Consider the following 13,951-nt stretch of genomic DNA (forward strand, 5'->3'; position numbering starts at 1 on the left):
CCAAGCACGACACAACAGAAGGAGTATCTGGCAGCCGTTAACTATGGCATTTTGAGCATTGGGCGGTGCAGGAAGGAGACAAGCCCGGTATCGCCATGCCACTTCCTTGTCTTGAAACGGCTTTCAGGATGGATGGTGTGCAGAGGATGAGGATGGAGTAGCAGTGATGGTTTGCTGCGACGTGCACCACATGAGATTTGGGGAGATTTGGGGAGATTTGGGGAGATTTTGGGGAGATCTGGGACAATTTCCGAGTCCCTTTTAGGAAGGTTGGAGGGCCAATGAGTCATGTGCGTGTGTGTCTTATTTGCATTAGGGTGAAACCCACGGCGTGGCGTTTGTTTCAGGTACTGGCAGAACTATTGCTTTTGGGAGCTGGTGTTAGGCTTTGAAACGGACCGTGGTGGATGAGGTGGTTGTGGTGGTTGTGGTGGTGGTTCGTGGGTCGTAGAGGTGCATGGATAAGGCCTTGGGGGAGAGGTGCCCCAAGTACTGGCGTAGCATCCGTTGTGCTTGACATTTCAAGATTTCGTGCATTTCAAAAGTTGCTTTTCCAGATTTCCCGCCATTCCTGATTGCCGTTCATTACTGGAGGTTGATAATCAAAGAATGCCTTGAGATATTATCCCATACCGTCACAAAATGCCTTTCTCTATATAGTGCTAGGCAATGCGGAATAATAATAATGGTGCAAAAAAATATACGGAATTGAGGTAATAACCTCAGTACTTATCCGAATAAATGCTTATTTCCCGTCTAAGAAGCTGGGCCATAAGCAAGACGACAGTACAGTTCTCCGTTTAACAAACCGAATGGGAGAATACCTAGAAAATATAAAACCTGACCCAATGAATCACCAGGTTAGCATATACCAGAAATTATTTCCCATGTGTACCAGATGTTCTTGTTGCGGTTAGGATACGCATGGCACCTTCTCTGGACGTATTACGAATGTTAATTCCGATGAATGACTTTGAAACGATAGCCTCTTGCGGATTTGTGAAATACCCCTTCAATTTTTTTATTTATTGGGGTCAAGAGTACTATGACACGCCAGTTGGCCCAACCTTTCAAACGGCTCCAGCGATAAGCTACAAACCCTTCTTTCTTCTTTTTTGTGTCTGGGACTGTTCCAGGACAGTGAGAAAATGTAATTTAGGAGTACTTAGAACACTGGCGTCCATGAAACTAAGCCTATCCCGCAAAGAACCAGCCAGAGAACATTATGGTTTATTCCGAGCCGATGGACCGATGCTACATTGCTACCTTTCCGCTTATATAACCAGCTAAAAAATAGAAATCCCTCGTTAATTTATTGTTCTACTGGAACAGTGGTGATAGATGCCTCTCTCTATGCTGTCTCCACGGCGTTCTCACTAAAATTAGCGACATTTTTGTGTGAAGCTCTTCTGGGCCTGAGTTTTTGTGAGCTCATCACAGCAACCACTCCATAAAGACTACACGGCAAGTGGTTCAATCGTCAGTAGTTAAGCATCTCTAATTTTTTTAAAACCCTGAAAATACTTGTAATTAGCCTTGGGGTGAATAGCAGCATTCTTGGCAGTAACTCTTGCTAATATTAATCGTGTTGGGCGAATTAATTTGTGAGGGGGGCCTTTCAACCATCCCGTCATTTTCACTCTTCGAACTTCATCTTAATGACGGTTAATGCTGTGCGACATTATACAATTATATTTAGTAATCTGCCCCATATAGGTGGTAACTGATCGATAACTGGCGATAAACATCTCTAACCGGTTACAGAAATTTAGCCGCAAGTACTGAGTTTGGTTATTGTACGTTCTTCAGTAAAGGGGGCTTTTTTATTTGCAATAGTAACACTATAATTGAATATGCTACAAAATTATTACATAGAGACTAGCAAACCGAGGCTCTACATATGAATACTTGTCTATTCATATATGGAATTGAAAATATAATTATTAGGAATCTTATACACTAGTAAACAAGGGTTGCAAGAAATCAGCCGAAATCTTTGCTTGATGCAAATTATCATTAATCATTACTTCTCAGAACGATAGACCTTCGAACTGTTGAACACAGCCGGAGGAGGTGGTGGAATCACCACAGAACTGTCTGAGGCACCAGGAAGCTGATGGCCAGAACCAGGCGATAATTCGATGACCCTACTTTGCAACGCCAAAGTGTAATCTCTCAATTGCAAGTTCTCTGTTCTCATATCTTCTATGGTTTGTTTTAATATGTCGGCCTCTGCGGCCTTGGCCTCCAAATCTTTAATGTACTTTTCTTTACGCTGTCTAAACGCACGTTGGGCACTTCTATTCTGTGCTGCTCTCTTGGTTCCTGAAACCACTCTGTTGAATTTAGACCCAATTGGCTCTGGGCCTGCTGCCAGAGTTCCTGCCAAAAGGCCTGATATTCTCGACGAACTTGCCAACTTCTTGGCCTCGTCTGATTCTGCCAGGGTATGGACCGGGTATTGTTGTTGTTGATGTTCATTTAGTCTGGCTGCGGCCACAGCAACTGCTTCGTGGGCCTCTCTTACTTGGTCCGCATGGCTCACCTCTACTCTGTCTTCGGCGCTTTCTGAACCGGCTTCGTGTTGTTGCTGCTGGTGCTGTTGTGCAGTGGCCACGGCAGCTACCGCAGTGGCCTGGTCTACTGATCCATACTCTTCGGATCCTTCTTCTTGATCGTGACGAGAGAATGAAGGGTCAAACTTCTCGTCGTTGGTGGCACCATTGTCCTCCTTTTCGTTTGTCCATCCAGAGAATCCACTGTTCATGTTGTATTGCTGCAAACTAATTGTACCGTACCTGGCGGCTATTGTAATGTATTATGTAATGGTTCCTCAGAAGGTGCTTTGTGATGTCTGTCAGGGTGTTTTTCGAGGGGTCTGTGATCGTGATTATTGGTGGTGATGTAATGGATGACAAAGCTGAGGATGGTGAGTTTGTTTTGGAAATGTGAGGAGTCTGTGGGGGTTACCCGGATAAAAAAATCCTTACTTTGACTTTTTCCGATGTGGGATTTTTAGTAGTGCACGTTAGGGCGATGTGAAGGAAGGAGAGAATGCAGGAGATGTGTGTGTGTGGATTCTGTGGTTGTGTGTAGTAGAAGTATGGAGCGTGGAGTGCGTGGAGAGTGTAGAGAGTGTAGAGTGTAGGTGAAGATCTCTTAGAACAGAGAGAGTACATAGAAGAGTATCTGTGAGTGAGTAATATCTATGAGAGTAGAGTTATATCTATGTGAGTTATATCTATGAGAGTTATATCTATGAGAGTTATATCTATGTGAGTAATATCTATGCGAGAGTTATATCTGCCTCCACTGTTTCCAGAGAGAGTAATTTAAATGGCTTCACGAAGGAAAAGCTTAAGTTCGCTAGAAACTGAGTTCTTGTAAATGTTACAAAATGTTACAAAATGATTGCAAAATGAGTACACTTCCCTTAACTATGTATATCTGTGTTATTATAATACCTGAATTATGAAGACACATACTCTCTAATCTTTAATTCTTACCCTTTAAACACTCTGTCCTTGTCACCTCTCTTTCTCTCAGCCTACAATTTTTATAGCGCCTTTCCTAAATCCATGGAAAGCACACTTCTGCGTAATTTCATCGTTTAATTGATCAAATTGATGGAGAGCGAGTAACTCACCAAAGGCTCCACTCTCAATGAACAGAAAGATCTGCAGCGCTCATTTCTCTGTCACCTCTCTCTCACACAAACAAACTCTCTTCTATGACACACACACACACACTCTCTCTCTCTCTCTCTCTCTCTCTCTCACACCCTCTTCACCCTCCTCCTCCCACTACTACAACACTACTCTGCGACCTCACCCCACCCTACCACATTCTCATCCACATCACATCACATGACCCACGTCACCCGCACATATACGAGAAATCACACAAAATCGCAGCCATCAAATTACCGCAGAAATCATCTGCTTTGCAATGACAGGGTTATACGCTTACAAGTCCTTCTTTACTGCAATATTGACGGGGCTTCGCTACAGACGTGTGTGTTGGAACATATATAAAATTGGCGTGGAAGAGGAGCCGAGTACTCCCATTAAATTTATTTGACAAAAGACGTGGAATACCCCGAACGGTCGCTGTTCAATTGACGGTACAAGTTTTTAGCAAATACTCACAAGAACACATAGGAACGCTAATTGCAATAGTTCCGTGATAGGTGACACCGTAAAATTTGTCTATTTTCGAATAATAAAACATCAGATAAAAGTTAGAATCCGAATATTTCATTAAAATCGAGACTTCATCGCTCTTAAATGGCCCTATAGCAATGTCGGATATAGAACTAGACATCGAAAAGATTCTATCTCCGCCATTGGCACAACCATTACCTACAATACTAGGTTCAAAGACACCTACACAACGGAAGTCGTCCAACTTCTTCCCCCTCGTGACTCCAGGTGAACAAGATGAAAACTATGACTCTCCAAGATTTATGAATACTCCTCATTTGACGTCTTTTCAGGAGTCTAATCCTCATAGCTATACTAAGAGACATAACAGCTCTCCCATGATCGGGGCATTCAACAATAGAGCGAATTCGTCAGGCGGACCAAGCAATAACACGTCTAAGTTTTTCAGTATGAGCAGTGCTAGCAATAGTACCAATGGAACAGGAAATGGGAATATGAACGGCAACGGAAATAACGGAGAGCTCTTAACACCTTTTTTGGGGGAAATCATGCCGACGTCTACTACAACCACGACGACATCTACTAGCACGACTTCAGGCGTCAATCAGTCAATTTCACTCTTTGGAGGTATTGACATTGGAGCAGATCTTTCAAATAACCTTAACAATTTACACTTGTTGTCGCCTCCACCATCAGGGTATAGGTATCTGCAAAGCACGCCTCAGTCAGCAACAGTCCCAAATGTAGGATTTGTATCAATGTCATCACCGCCTACGTCATCTGCTTCCATGTTGAACTTGGGAGGAGTAGGACCATCAACTACGACTACTACTAGTGGGAGTGCCACACCATCTTTATCGGCAACCTCCATTTGGAACGATTCAAATCCGGGCAACCATTTTGGAAATGGAAACATTTTCAATAGCACTCCAAAATTGTCCACATTAGAAGAACTTTTGGACAACGAGAATCAGCTTCAACAGAGCCGATTGGATAGCTTGACGACGTTGAATGACCCGTACAACAATGAGGTTCTATTCTCGCCCTTTTATTCCAACAAGTTTTCGTCTTCCACATCTGCAGTGTTTACTAGTAATTTAATGCCTGCAACTTTTACTGACGTTACTTCTCCAACTAATTCCAGACCTACGTCATTTTCTGCTGGAGCTTCAGCTGCAAAATTGCAACCAAAAGCAAGGGAGAATTTGTACCTGAGCAAATTGAATACGCCATCGTTTGTTCCTAGTGCTTTTTTGTCTGACTCATCAAGTTCAACTCCATTAAAAGCAACAGAATCAGAGCAGAAATTAGAAAGTACAAGAGCATTTATCAAGCAGACCCATGCGAGACCAGGAAAGTATTCTGGTCATTTCATTAATAACGATAGTGCTATTCTTGAATCCAAGCTCAACCACATAGAAAAGCGTGAAATCGAAATTTCTAGTAAATTTCATAAGGGTAGTGGTCTTCCAAGTTTGACTGCCCCAACTGTTGCAACTCCTCCGGTTGTTGATAGATCAAATGTGAAGGTTAACCTTAACTTCTCCAAGACAAGGGATAACCAAGTCACTAGAAGTGATCAATTTGTACGTGATATTCTTGCTACTGACGCCACAAGTAAGTATGGAGAGGACTATTGTTCCACTTTTTACAAACGAAATAGCCATGGCTATATGTTCATCAAAGAACCAACCAATACGCTCAAGGTCAATACTACCGCAAATAAATCTTGGGTGCAACTTAAAATAAAGTTACCTTGCAATGAAGCAAGAAATAGAACAGAGTCGCCTACTTTACTAGTCAAAAAGTTAAAGGTAGACGTGAGACATTTGCCTATTTGGCGTCCAATTACTTTGAATAGCGGTACAAACTCGTACAGTCAAGGAAGCTACAATTTCAATTCGAATCATCAAGGAGGTAAGAGATATAATGGAAATAACTACTCGGGATATGGCTCAAACTCCAGAAGATATTCTGGAGGTGGGTCAACTAATGGATACGGGAACGGCAAGGATTTCAGAAAACCAAAGAATCTTAATGTATCTAAGCGATTCGGAAAGAAGAGTCTTGAATAGAGCATGGAACAAGGGGCAAAAGGTGCTTCTTTGATAGAATATAGTCACAAAAGACGAAATGCCTCACACAGAACAGACCAACATACAGAGAAGAAAAGGGTATACAACATATGGTATAATGAATCACCCAATAATTGTGGCATTTAGAATTGGCAAATAGAATAGATAGTATACCTATATATCATAATAAGTAAATAATGGATATTCAGGGATAATCGGTTGTTTGTACTATATGAAATATGAAAGACGCTAGATAAGTGCTGTTAAAGGAAACGAGTATCAAAGCATTTTCTAGTTGTCTTTCATAATAGAAAGATTTTGCATTTCTGTAATAGGAAAATTTTGCAGCAATTTAGAGTTGGTTGGTAAGCCAAGAATCTCGCTTACGAATTATGGGTCTACTTTACTTAACCTGACGAGTTTAGCCAGCCACGGCAGTATGTAACCTTACCCGAAGTGTACGTCTGCTGATATTATTAACTTAGTGATCGATGGGATTACTTTTCTAAGTCTAGAAATTCAATTTCATCATTTCAGGAGTTGTTAAGTATGATACTTTGAATTTTAGGCACATCTATTGAATTTTCTCGCAATAAAATGCCAAAAATTAGTAGAATTCTAAAATGTCCAATTCTGTCTTTATTAGATTGACTGACTACGTTGAAATCTAACCATCTAAAAACATTCCAAAAGCATTCTCACTAACAAAGCAGATATAGAGATATAAACGCCTTAAAAATCTAATATAATAAGAATCACTTAGAAAACTAACTACTTAGAACAGAGACTTACCTACATAGTTAAGCACATGATGGTTCCTACACATACACCCACTCCAGAAATGTATCCTTCCACACAGGAATTGAAAAATGACAATTGAAAAATGACAAATTGAAAAATGAAAAATGAAAAACTCAAAAATGCTACCATATAAACTCACGTGACATACATGGTAGCATGTCTCATCTCATCCTACCACACAGGACCTTTCAATTTGGCCCGATTTTATTGGATGGTGCAATATGGTGAGACAACAGTAAATTGCAGCAAAAAAGAGGGTTAATCAAACGTTGCAAAATGGTGTCAAATCCCGTTTGGATTTGGATGGGGAATAGGAGGAGGGGACTAGAGTTTCTGTATACTAGCAATGATTTCGTATCATGAGTTTAAATGTAGTGTTGAGGGGACTCCACAAATGTCTCATTGGCCATTGCCATGGCTGTCTTACTTTAAAACTGTCATCATCTCGAACTTTCTCTCTTTCCCTGTTCCAAATGGCACTAACAGCCGCCCCATCGCAATTATCGTACATTTTTCCAACTTCTTGTCGTTTTATTTGAACTCGTCCATCTCTGCCATTCCCACCCATACCGGTACATTACCTACATCATAACCTATAGGCTAAGTCGTAAACTACATTTATAACATAAATCATAACTTACATTTATAACATAAATCATAACCTACATTTATAACATAAATCATAACCTACATCATAACCTACATCATTACCCACATTACCCACCTCCACCTCCTTCACAACCTACACATACCCACTTCGCACCACTGCACCACTTCCCACCGTCAAATCATACGATTTTCTCTCTCCTTCTCTCCCTGCTCATTCCTCACTTTCCTCCTTCCTCCCCCATACATTCTCCCATCTCCCACCACCTCTCGCCCTTCTCTGGCAAATACATAACACCATTACAGGTCGTGCACCACGCCCAGTTTCCTCCAGGACAAATTTTTCTCTCTAATCCAATCAGTGGTAAGTTATAGATACACGGTAAATAGTGTTATTTATTGGGTTGTTCCTGAGAGGTAAGAATCTCAACCGACAGCGTTTTTTCATCGCAAAGTATATAAACTATATATTGCAGGTAGATCGTAATTATCGACAATATTTGCTCGTCCCAGCATTTGCTAGTGTACTTTTCGAACCAATTGAGTCGCCGCCATCTCCTCCAGTCTGCCCTCGTTCTAGACATCGCACCAAGTACCAACACCACCCGTTAGTACTGCCTGCCAAAAACCACATATTCCTCTGCATTTCCACATCGCCATGTTCTCCAACGCCATCCGTTCCGGTTTAAGAACCAGAGTCGCCGTCCAGACCCCAAGAATCGCCAATGTGCTCAAGTCCAACACCATCGCCAGAGTGTCCATTGTCCCACAACAAGTGAGAGCTTACTCCGACCACCACGAAGAAACTTTTGAGGAATTCACCGCCAGATACGAACAGGAATTCGAGAAGGCCTACGACTTGTTCGAAGTCCAAAGAGTCTTGAACAACTGTTTCTCTTACGATTTGGTTCCTGCCCCAGTTGTCATCGAGAAGGCCTTGCAAGCTTGTAGAAGAGTCAACGACTACCCAACTGCCGTCAGAACCTTCGAGGCCTTGAAGCACAAGGTTGAGAACAAAGAACAATACCAAGCTTACTTGGACGAATTAAAGGACATCAGACAAGAGTTAGGTATTGACTTGAAGGAGGAATTGTATGCTGACGAAGCTTAGACAGTTCCGGATCTCCATATATTCATTTAACTATTGTTTCTTTATTTTTTTAGTTTTTTACCACCAAAGCTGTCCTCTATCAAGATATGGCAGTGTCACTACATTTATAACATGAAAATACATCACTAATTCAAGCATCGAACGAAGATCAAAACCGAAGTGACGTAGGCGAGAGGAGTATAGTTACAACTATTGTGTATTCCTTTGGTCTAGAAGCTTCGATGAGACGATATGTTTTACTAGGCTGTTCCTAACGAGATTATATTGTTAATTCGGGTTTAGCATCTCTTTCCAGTGACTATATTCCAGTTGTCATACTATCTCTTATTGGATTCGTTTCCAATGTGTTTTTATACTTTCTATATGGTTTACGAATGCAGAACTCGCAATATGACTAGATGTAGATGCAGAGATTGCTGTAGAGTTTAAGTGGTGAGTTCGTAGTGATGTGGTGTGATCTGGAAAAGTGGGCTCAATTGATACAGGGTCCACTACTAAGGAATGAGACAGACGTAATAACAGAAATATGGTTCCTAGGATGATACCTAAAAAGTGTCAGAATGACACATTATACGAGCTGTCAATATATAACCCTATTTCAAGCTTTACACAAAAATAAACCATTTCTCCTCTCCATAAACTTATCTGTAGATCACATTATACTACCCCATCTTTGACCAAGAGTGAGACAGAATTTTTCACTGCCTATCACTTGTAAGCTATTGGTACTGTTACTTCTTCTATCATTACTACTATACTAATAATATTAGTATTAGATTTAGTATTCTTACTACCAGATATGACCTAATTCTATTACTTTCACTATTATTGTTATTTTAACTATTTCTTTTCACTGTTACGTTTCTATTACTACTGCTACTAGTACTAGTACTAGTACTACTTAATAATAATTTGAATACTTACGGGCACCAAAAGACTCCGTACAAGAAACCACTAGGCTACTTAACACCCCAAAAATTCCTATACCAAAGCACACAATCCCCTCTCTATACTCTCAACATCCATCACCTCTAGAAACATTCTCTTCGAACTCACCTCCACCTTTAACTTCACATTCAATCTCACTCACCTCTTCCACCGAGACGCTCACATATTTTTTGCACCCTTTTGATTTTTCGTGTGCAGCCTTTTGGTACAGCGAGAGTTCGTACGAGCAGAGATGATATGATATACGGGGAGTGGGGGTGTGAATGAAATAGAATACATATCGTATAAGACATAACATAGTATACATAGCATGGTATAAATATCATAGTAGACACAGCGTGTAGTCATTGAAGAAACCCATAAAATACTTAGAAGCGAGTGAGTGAATGCAGCACTGAATAAATTGTCAGTAACAGTCCTGGTTGAGTACAGCGTGGGGCCAACTTCCAGTGAGAGTTTTGCAACCAAGTCCACTACACAGAGTCACTACAGAGTCACTACAAAATCACCACAGAGTCACCATATACCATCACTAACCACTACCCAGTCACTACCCAGTCACTACCTAGTCACTATATAATGACAGATATAATTTAATCACACAAATCATACAATCCACCACTTCATCACACATTCCACCACTACATCTTCTCGAATCTTCTCTTGCTCTTTCCCTTTCTCTTTCACCACAACCCCAAAACTTTAATAATCTCTGCAAGAGCAACCTTCTACAACTGCCCTTCTCAACCAATACGATTCAATCATTCTCCTCCATCACTCTACTCAATCGTTCTACGCTCTTCTACTGCCCCACCAATTTCACACAGCGCTACCACACACCCCTACAAGCCTACAATTCTAACCCTCACGTGACCCACTCCGGTCAGCCACCAAATCAGAAATGGCAAAACCTAACGCCATTGAATGTTGTTCTTTGCTTGGTATTACCCAGCTTGAGTTGTCATTGCTTGGTCATCTACCGGTCAGGACTGTTATAAATTACCCTGGAAAGCAAGCTATCCACTTAGCCAATTTGCCCAAGTCAATTGCTGCCTGTAACCATGGGTGTCTATATCCCTCCTCCTAATGACAAGGACGATAAAGGATCCAAGGACAAGACGTCTGATAAAACAGGCAATGGACATGGCAATAATACTTCAAAGAATGATAGTAACAACAATAATAATAATAACAATAACAATACCAACAATAATAACAATATCGTAAAACCAACATCTTCGCCGCCTGTGCCTCCAAATTCAACAACCATAGTGATCCCCAATCCAGCTAGTTGGATACCTCATAACCCCAGTGCTGGGCTCTTCTGGGGACCACTCACTCCAGCGTCTGACAACCGTCCTGCGTTATATGGAATGACTGGACTTCAATTCGCCGTAGGACTAGTGTGCTTTCGTTACGCCCGTATCTTGTTTCGTCCAAGAACAGTAATAGCGCCTGGAGGTGCCCTTATTACACCCAAGGGTAGCTTTTGGAAAGCACTTTTGCCTGCAACGGCAGGAGCAGCAGCAACATACGGATGTGGACTTGAGTTAAGCAGACTTATGCTCCCATACGATCCATGGTACGAAGAAGCAAGGCATTATCGTAAATTAGCAACAAAAAACAATGACAAGCCAAACGCTTGGTTTGGAGCTTACGATTACTACACACCAATGACCACAAAAGCTTGGATAGAAAAGGTAGGAAATTGGATCAAAGCGACAGAGAAAGAAATCGAACATGAAAATGAATTTATAGAAATAGGCATCGTACGTGACAACAAAGACGGTCACTCAGATGATAAGAATATTGAGCATCTTCTTGTTCCTGTCAAAAGTAACATCTTATCCAAGCTTAATAAAAAGGGAAAATATTCCGAAATATACCAAAAATTGCAGGAATCCAACGCTGAAAGATATAAAGCCTTGTTACTGACGGATTTGAAAGACGTCACGGAGTTGAACAAGGCCGAGAGAATAGATTTGATCTTAGAAGGAAAATCGCCATTTTACAATCCTGATTATACAAAACAAGATATCCAATTAGGGAACAACTCGATCGAAACTGATGACGAGTTTGACATGGTGTGGTTGAACTTCGATCCCTGGGACGAGTTGAAGTTGGAGACAGATTACGATATTAGACTTATTCCACACTGGCAATGGGAAGAATCTGCAACTCATGCAGAATCAGTTGCTGCCAGTAATGAAAATAACACACCCAAGTCCGAAGCTACTGAAAAGCTTGAGACTTCGTAGTTGTGATAACGACTATTTATTATTATGCATAATGGAACTGGATAGCCACTTCATAAATATCGCCGGACAAATATAAACGTTATTGTATCTTTATTTATGTAGTAGCTATTTGATTTTCTCGATAAATCCCATATACAAAATCTTCATCACTGAAGATAACTAATATAACAATTAATGTAACTCTTCGTACATTCAATACATTAGAACATTATCAATGCACTATTCTATACTATTTACAAACTATTCATGTGATATATATCGCTTTAACAACCATCTACCTATTTCTCTTCAATCAACTCTTCAGCCCACTTCAAGTTCTTCACCTTTGAATTGTCATCGACCAATGGCTTTGTGAACTTGTCAAGATGCTGTTTCCAAAGCAAGTCAGCTGGATCTTGGTCTGGTTCAACCCATTCAAAACCATCTCCTCCACTCATCCAGTATGCTTGCATCTTTATATCTTCAAGGTTATCTTTAGCTTCGAGTAATCTGATCTTTTCACCTTCTCTGTTGTAGCCCGGTTGTAATGTTCGTTGCGTGTTGAACATATCCTCGTTAGTTCTACACAATTCGTTGATGATAGCTGGGTTAGAGTCTCCACCATTTAATTGACGGTCTGCTTCTACAATCTTGGAGTTGAACATCATCTCGTCGGCGTGTTTGAACCAGTGGGTATAGAAAGTACCCTTTTGCCATGTCAAATAATCTCCGCCAGACTTCACCAGCTGTCTTCCCACTCCGACAATAGTGAGGAAGAAACTTGAATTGAAAATGTATGTTAATATCATAGAGTTAATTGCTCCCAAATGCTTCCAACCATCGGATAAACCGCCGATTTCAATGATCTCGTTAATACCATATTTCGTCAAGAATGTAATTGCCAAAGAACTAGCAACCAATTGAGTGAACCCTTTTCTAAGAATGCGGTTATTGTGTGCAATATAGTTAGGATGCCCAACAGTAACGTCGGTCAATTTTATGGCATTCTGGAAATCGGCATTGACAAGAGCATTTCTTAACGCAATCAATGCTACGGCCTTATCAATAATCGTTGACTCCGACGGGTTTCTTTCGTAGTAGATGTTTATAATTTTCAAGTTTAGTGCCGTTGGCAAGTTCAAGAGGAAGATACGCCTTAATAAATCTTCCGAGAATGGGATATCCTTATCCTGGAATATCAAATCTATGGTATGTGAAGACTCTTTGATGAGCTTAGAGTTATCATGTAACTGTTGGTTAATGGGGTAATTAGCCTCCAAATTCCTACAAGCGGTCAAAGCGCTGACTATGAAGTCATCAGTTACTTCTTTGCCATTTGTAACAATGTCTTGTATTTTCTCGTTTAATGTTTTGTAGTCTTCAGCGTAAGCAAAAGAAGCCGTTTCCGACGATGAACTGGACGAACCAGATCCACTTGGTGCACTAGATGTCTTAGTATATGCTGTAGAATGGATCTTTCTTGATAAAATTTTGGCTACAGAAGCGACCCGTATGACCCGCGGCCTAATATGAACCAGCAACGGCACTCGAATTGCCGTTCTAATCATATTTACTACCGTAAAGAGAACATTAATAACAATTTAATGAAGAATCGAAATTGAAATATTCATTGAGAAGACCACGGCGCTACCAAACTGATTTTTTCACCTATTGATAAGAGTAGTACTATAGAGAGTATAAGTTTGGTAGAGACTAAATGTAGAATCTGGACAAGGGTGAAAAATTGGTGAAAAGTTGGGGGAATTTGACGAGAAGGAGGTCGGTGACAATATATTACGAAGAATCAAAGTTCGTATGGAATTCAGGTTTTTGCATTGCCTCTTGTGGTACAGAATATCGGTTATTATACGTTTCTGAAGTTACAGAAACACGAGTTAATAGACGAACGATTGCGAAAACAAATAATGTTAAATAAGAAATTTTAAAGAAGTCAAGACAAGTATAAGTATCTTAGCTATTGTAGCTTTTTAAGGTTTCATTATTACTGTG

The 13,951-nt window shown here is 40.6% G+C and overlaps 5 protein-coding genes across 5 annotated transcripts; 3 read left to right on the forward strand and 2 right to left on the reverse strand. All coding sequences in view use genetic code 12, as the record gives it.

Moving 5' to 3' along the window:
- Nucleotides 1–2,023: 2,023 nt before the first annotated feature.
- On the reverse strand, nt 2,024–2,767 carry CAP4 (Cap4p; the record flags this gene model as incomplete). Its single annotated transcript, XM_064918074.1, has 1 exon — nt 2,024–2,767. One exon carries the CDS (start codon nt 2,765–2,767, stop codon nt 2,024–2,026), a length of 744 nt encoding a protein of 247 aa, XP_064776635.1.
- Nucleotides 2,768–4,126: 1,359 nt separating this feature from the next.
- Nucleotides 4,127–6,341, forward strand: RJT20DRAFT_7189 (uncharacterized protein). The gene has a single exon (XM_064921170.1). The coding sequence runs from the start codon at nt 4,301–4,303 to the stop codon at nt 6,236–6,238; it is 1,938 nt and encodes a 645-aa protein (XP_064776636.1). The 5' UTR covers nt 4,127–4,300; the 3' UTR covers nt 6,239–6,341.
- Nucleotides 6,342–8,303: 1,962 nt separating this feature from the next.
- COX6 (cytochrome c oxidase subunit VI) lies at nt 8,304–8,756 on the forward strand (the record flags this gene model as incomplete). Its single annotated transcript, XM_064921377.1, has 1 exon — nt 8,304–8,756. The coding sequence occupies one exon, from the start codon at nt 8,304–8,306 to the stop codon at nt 8,754–8,756; it is 453 nt and encodes a 150-aa protein (XP_064776637.1).
- Nucleotides 8,757–10,649: 1,893 nt separating this feature from the next.
- Nucleotides 10,650–12,111, forward strand: RJT20DRAFT_123604 (uncharacterized protein). Its single transcript, XM_064915986.1, has one exon. It carries the CDS (start codon nt 10,766–10,768, stop codon nt 11,960–11,962), a length of 1,197 nt encoding a protein of 398 aa, XP_064776638.1. The 5' UTR covers nt 10,650–10,765; the 3' UTR covers nt 11,963–12,111.
- Nucleotides 12,112–13,538, reverse strand: RJT20DRAFT_123605 (uncharacterized protein). Its single transcript, XM_064915987.1, has one exon. The coding sequence runs from the start codon at nt 13,507–13,509 to the stop codon at nt 12,241–12,243; it is 1,269 nt and encodes a 422-aa protein (XP_064776639.1). The 5' UTR covers nt 13,510–13,538; the 3' UTR covers nt 12,112–12,240.
- Nucleotides 13,539–13,951: the final 413 nt, after the last annotated feature.

This window comes from Scheffersomyces xylosifermentans (assembly GCF_036884685.1).
Source record: "Scheffersomyces xylosifermentans strain CBS 12540 chromosome Unknown RJT20scaffold_1, whole genome shotgun sequence".
Classification (NCBI taxonomy): Eukaryota; Fungi; Ascomycota; class Pichiomycetes; order Serinales; family Debaryomycetaceae; genus Scheffersomyces; species Scheffersomyces xylosifermentans.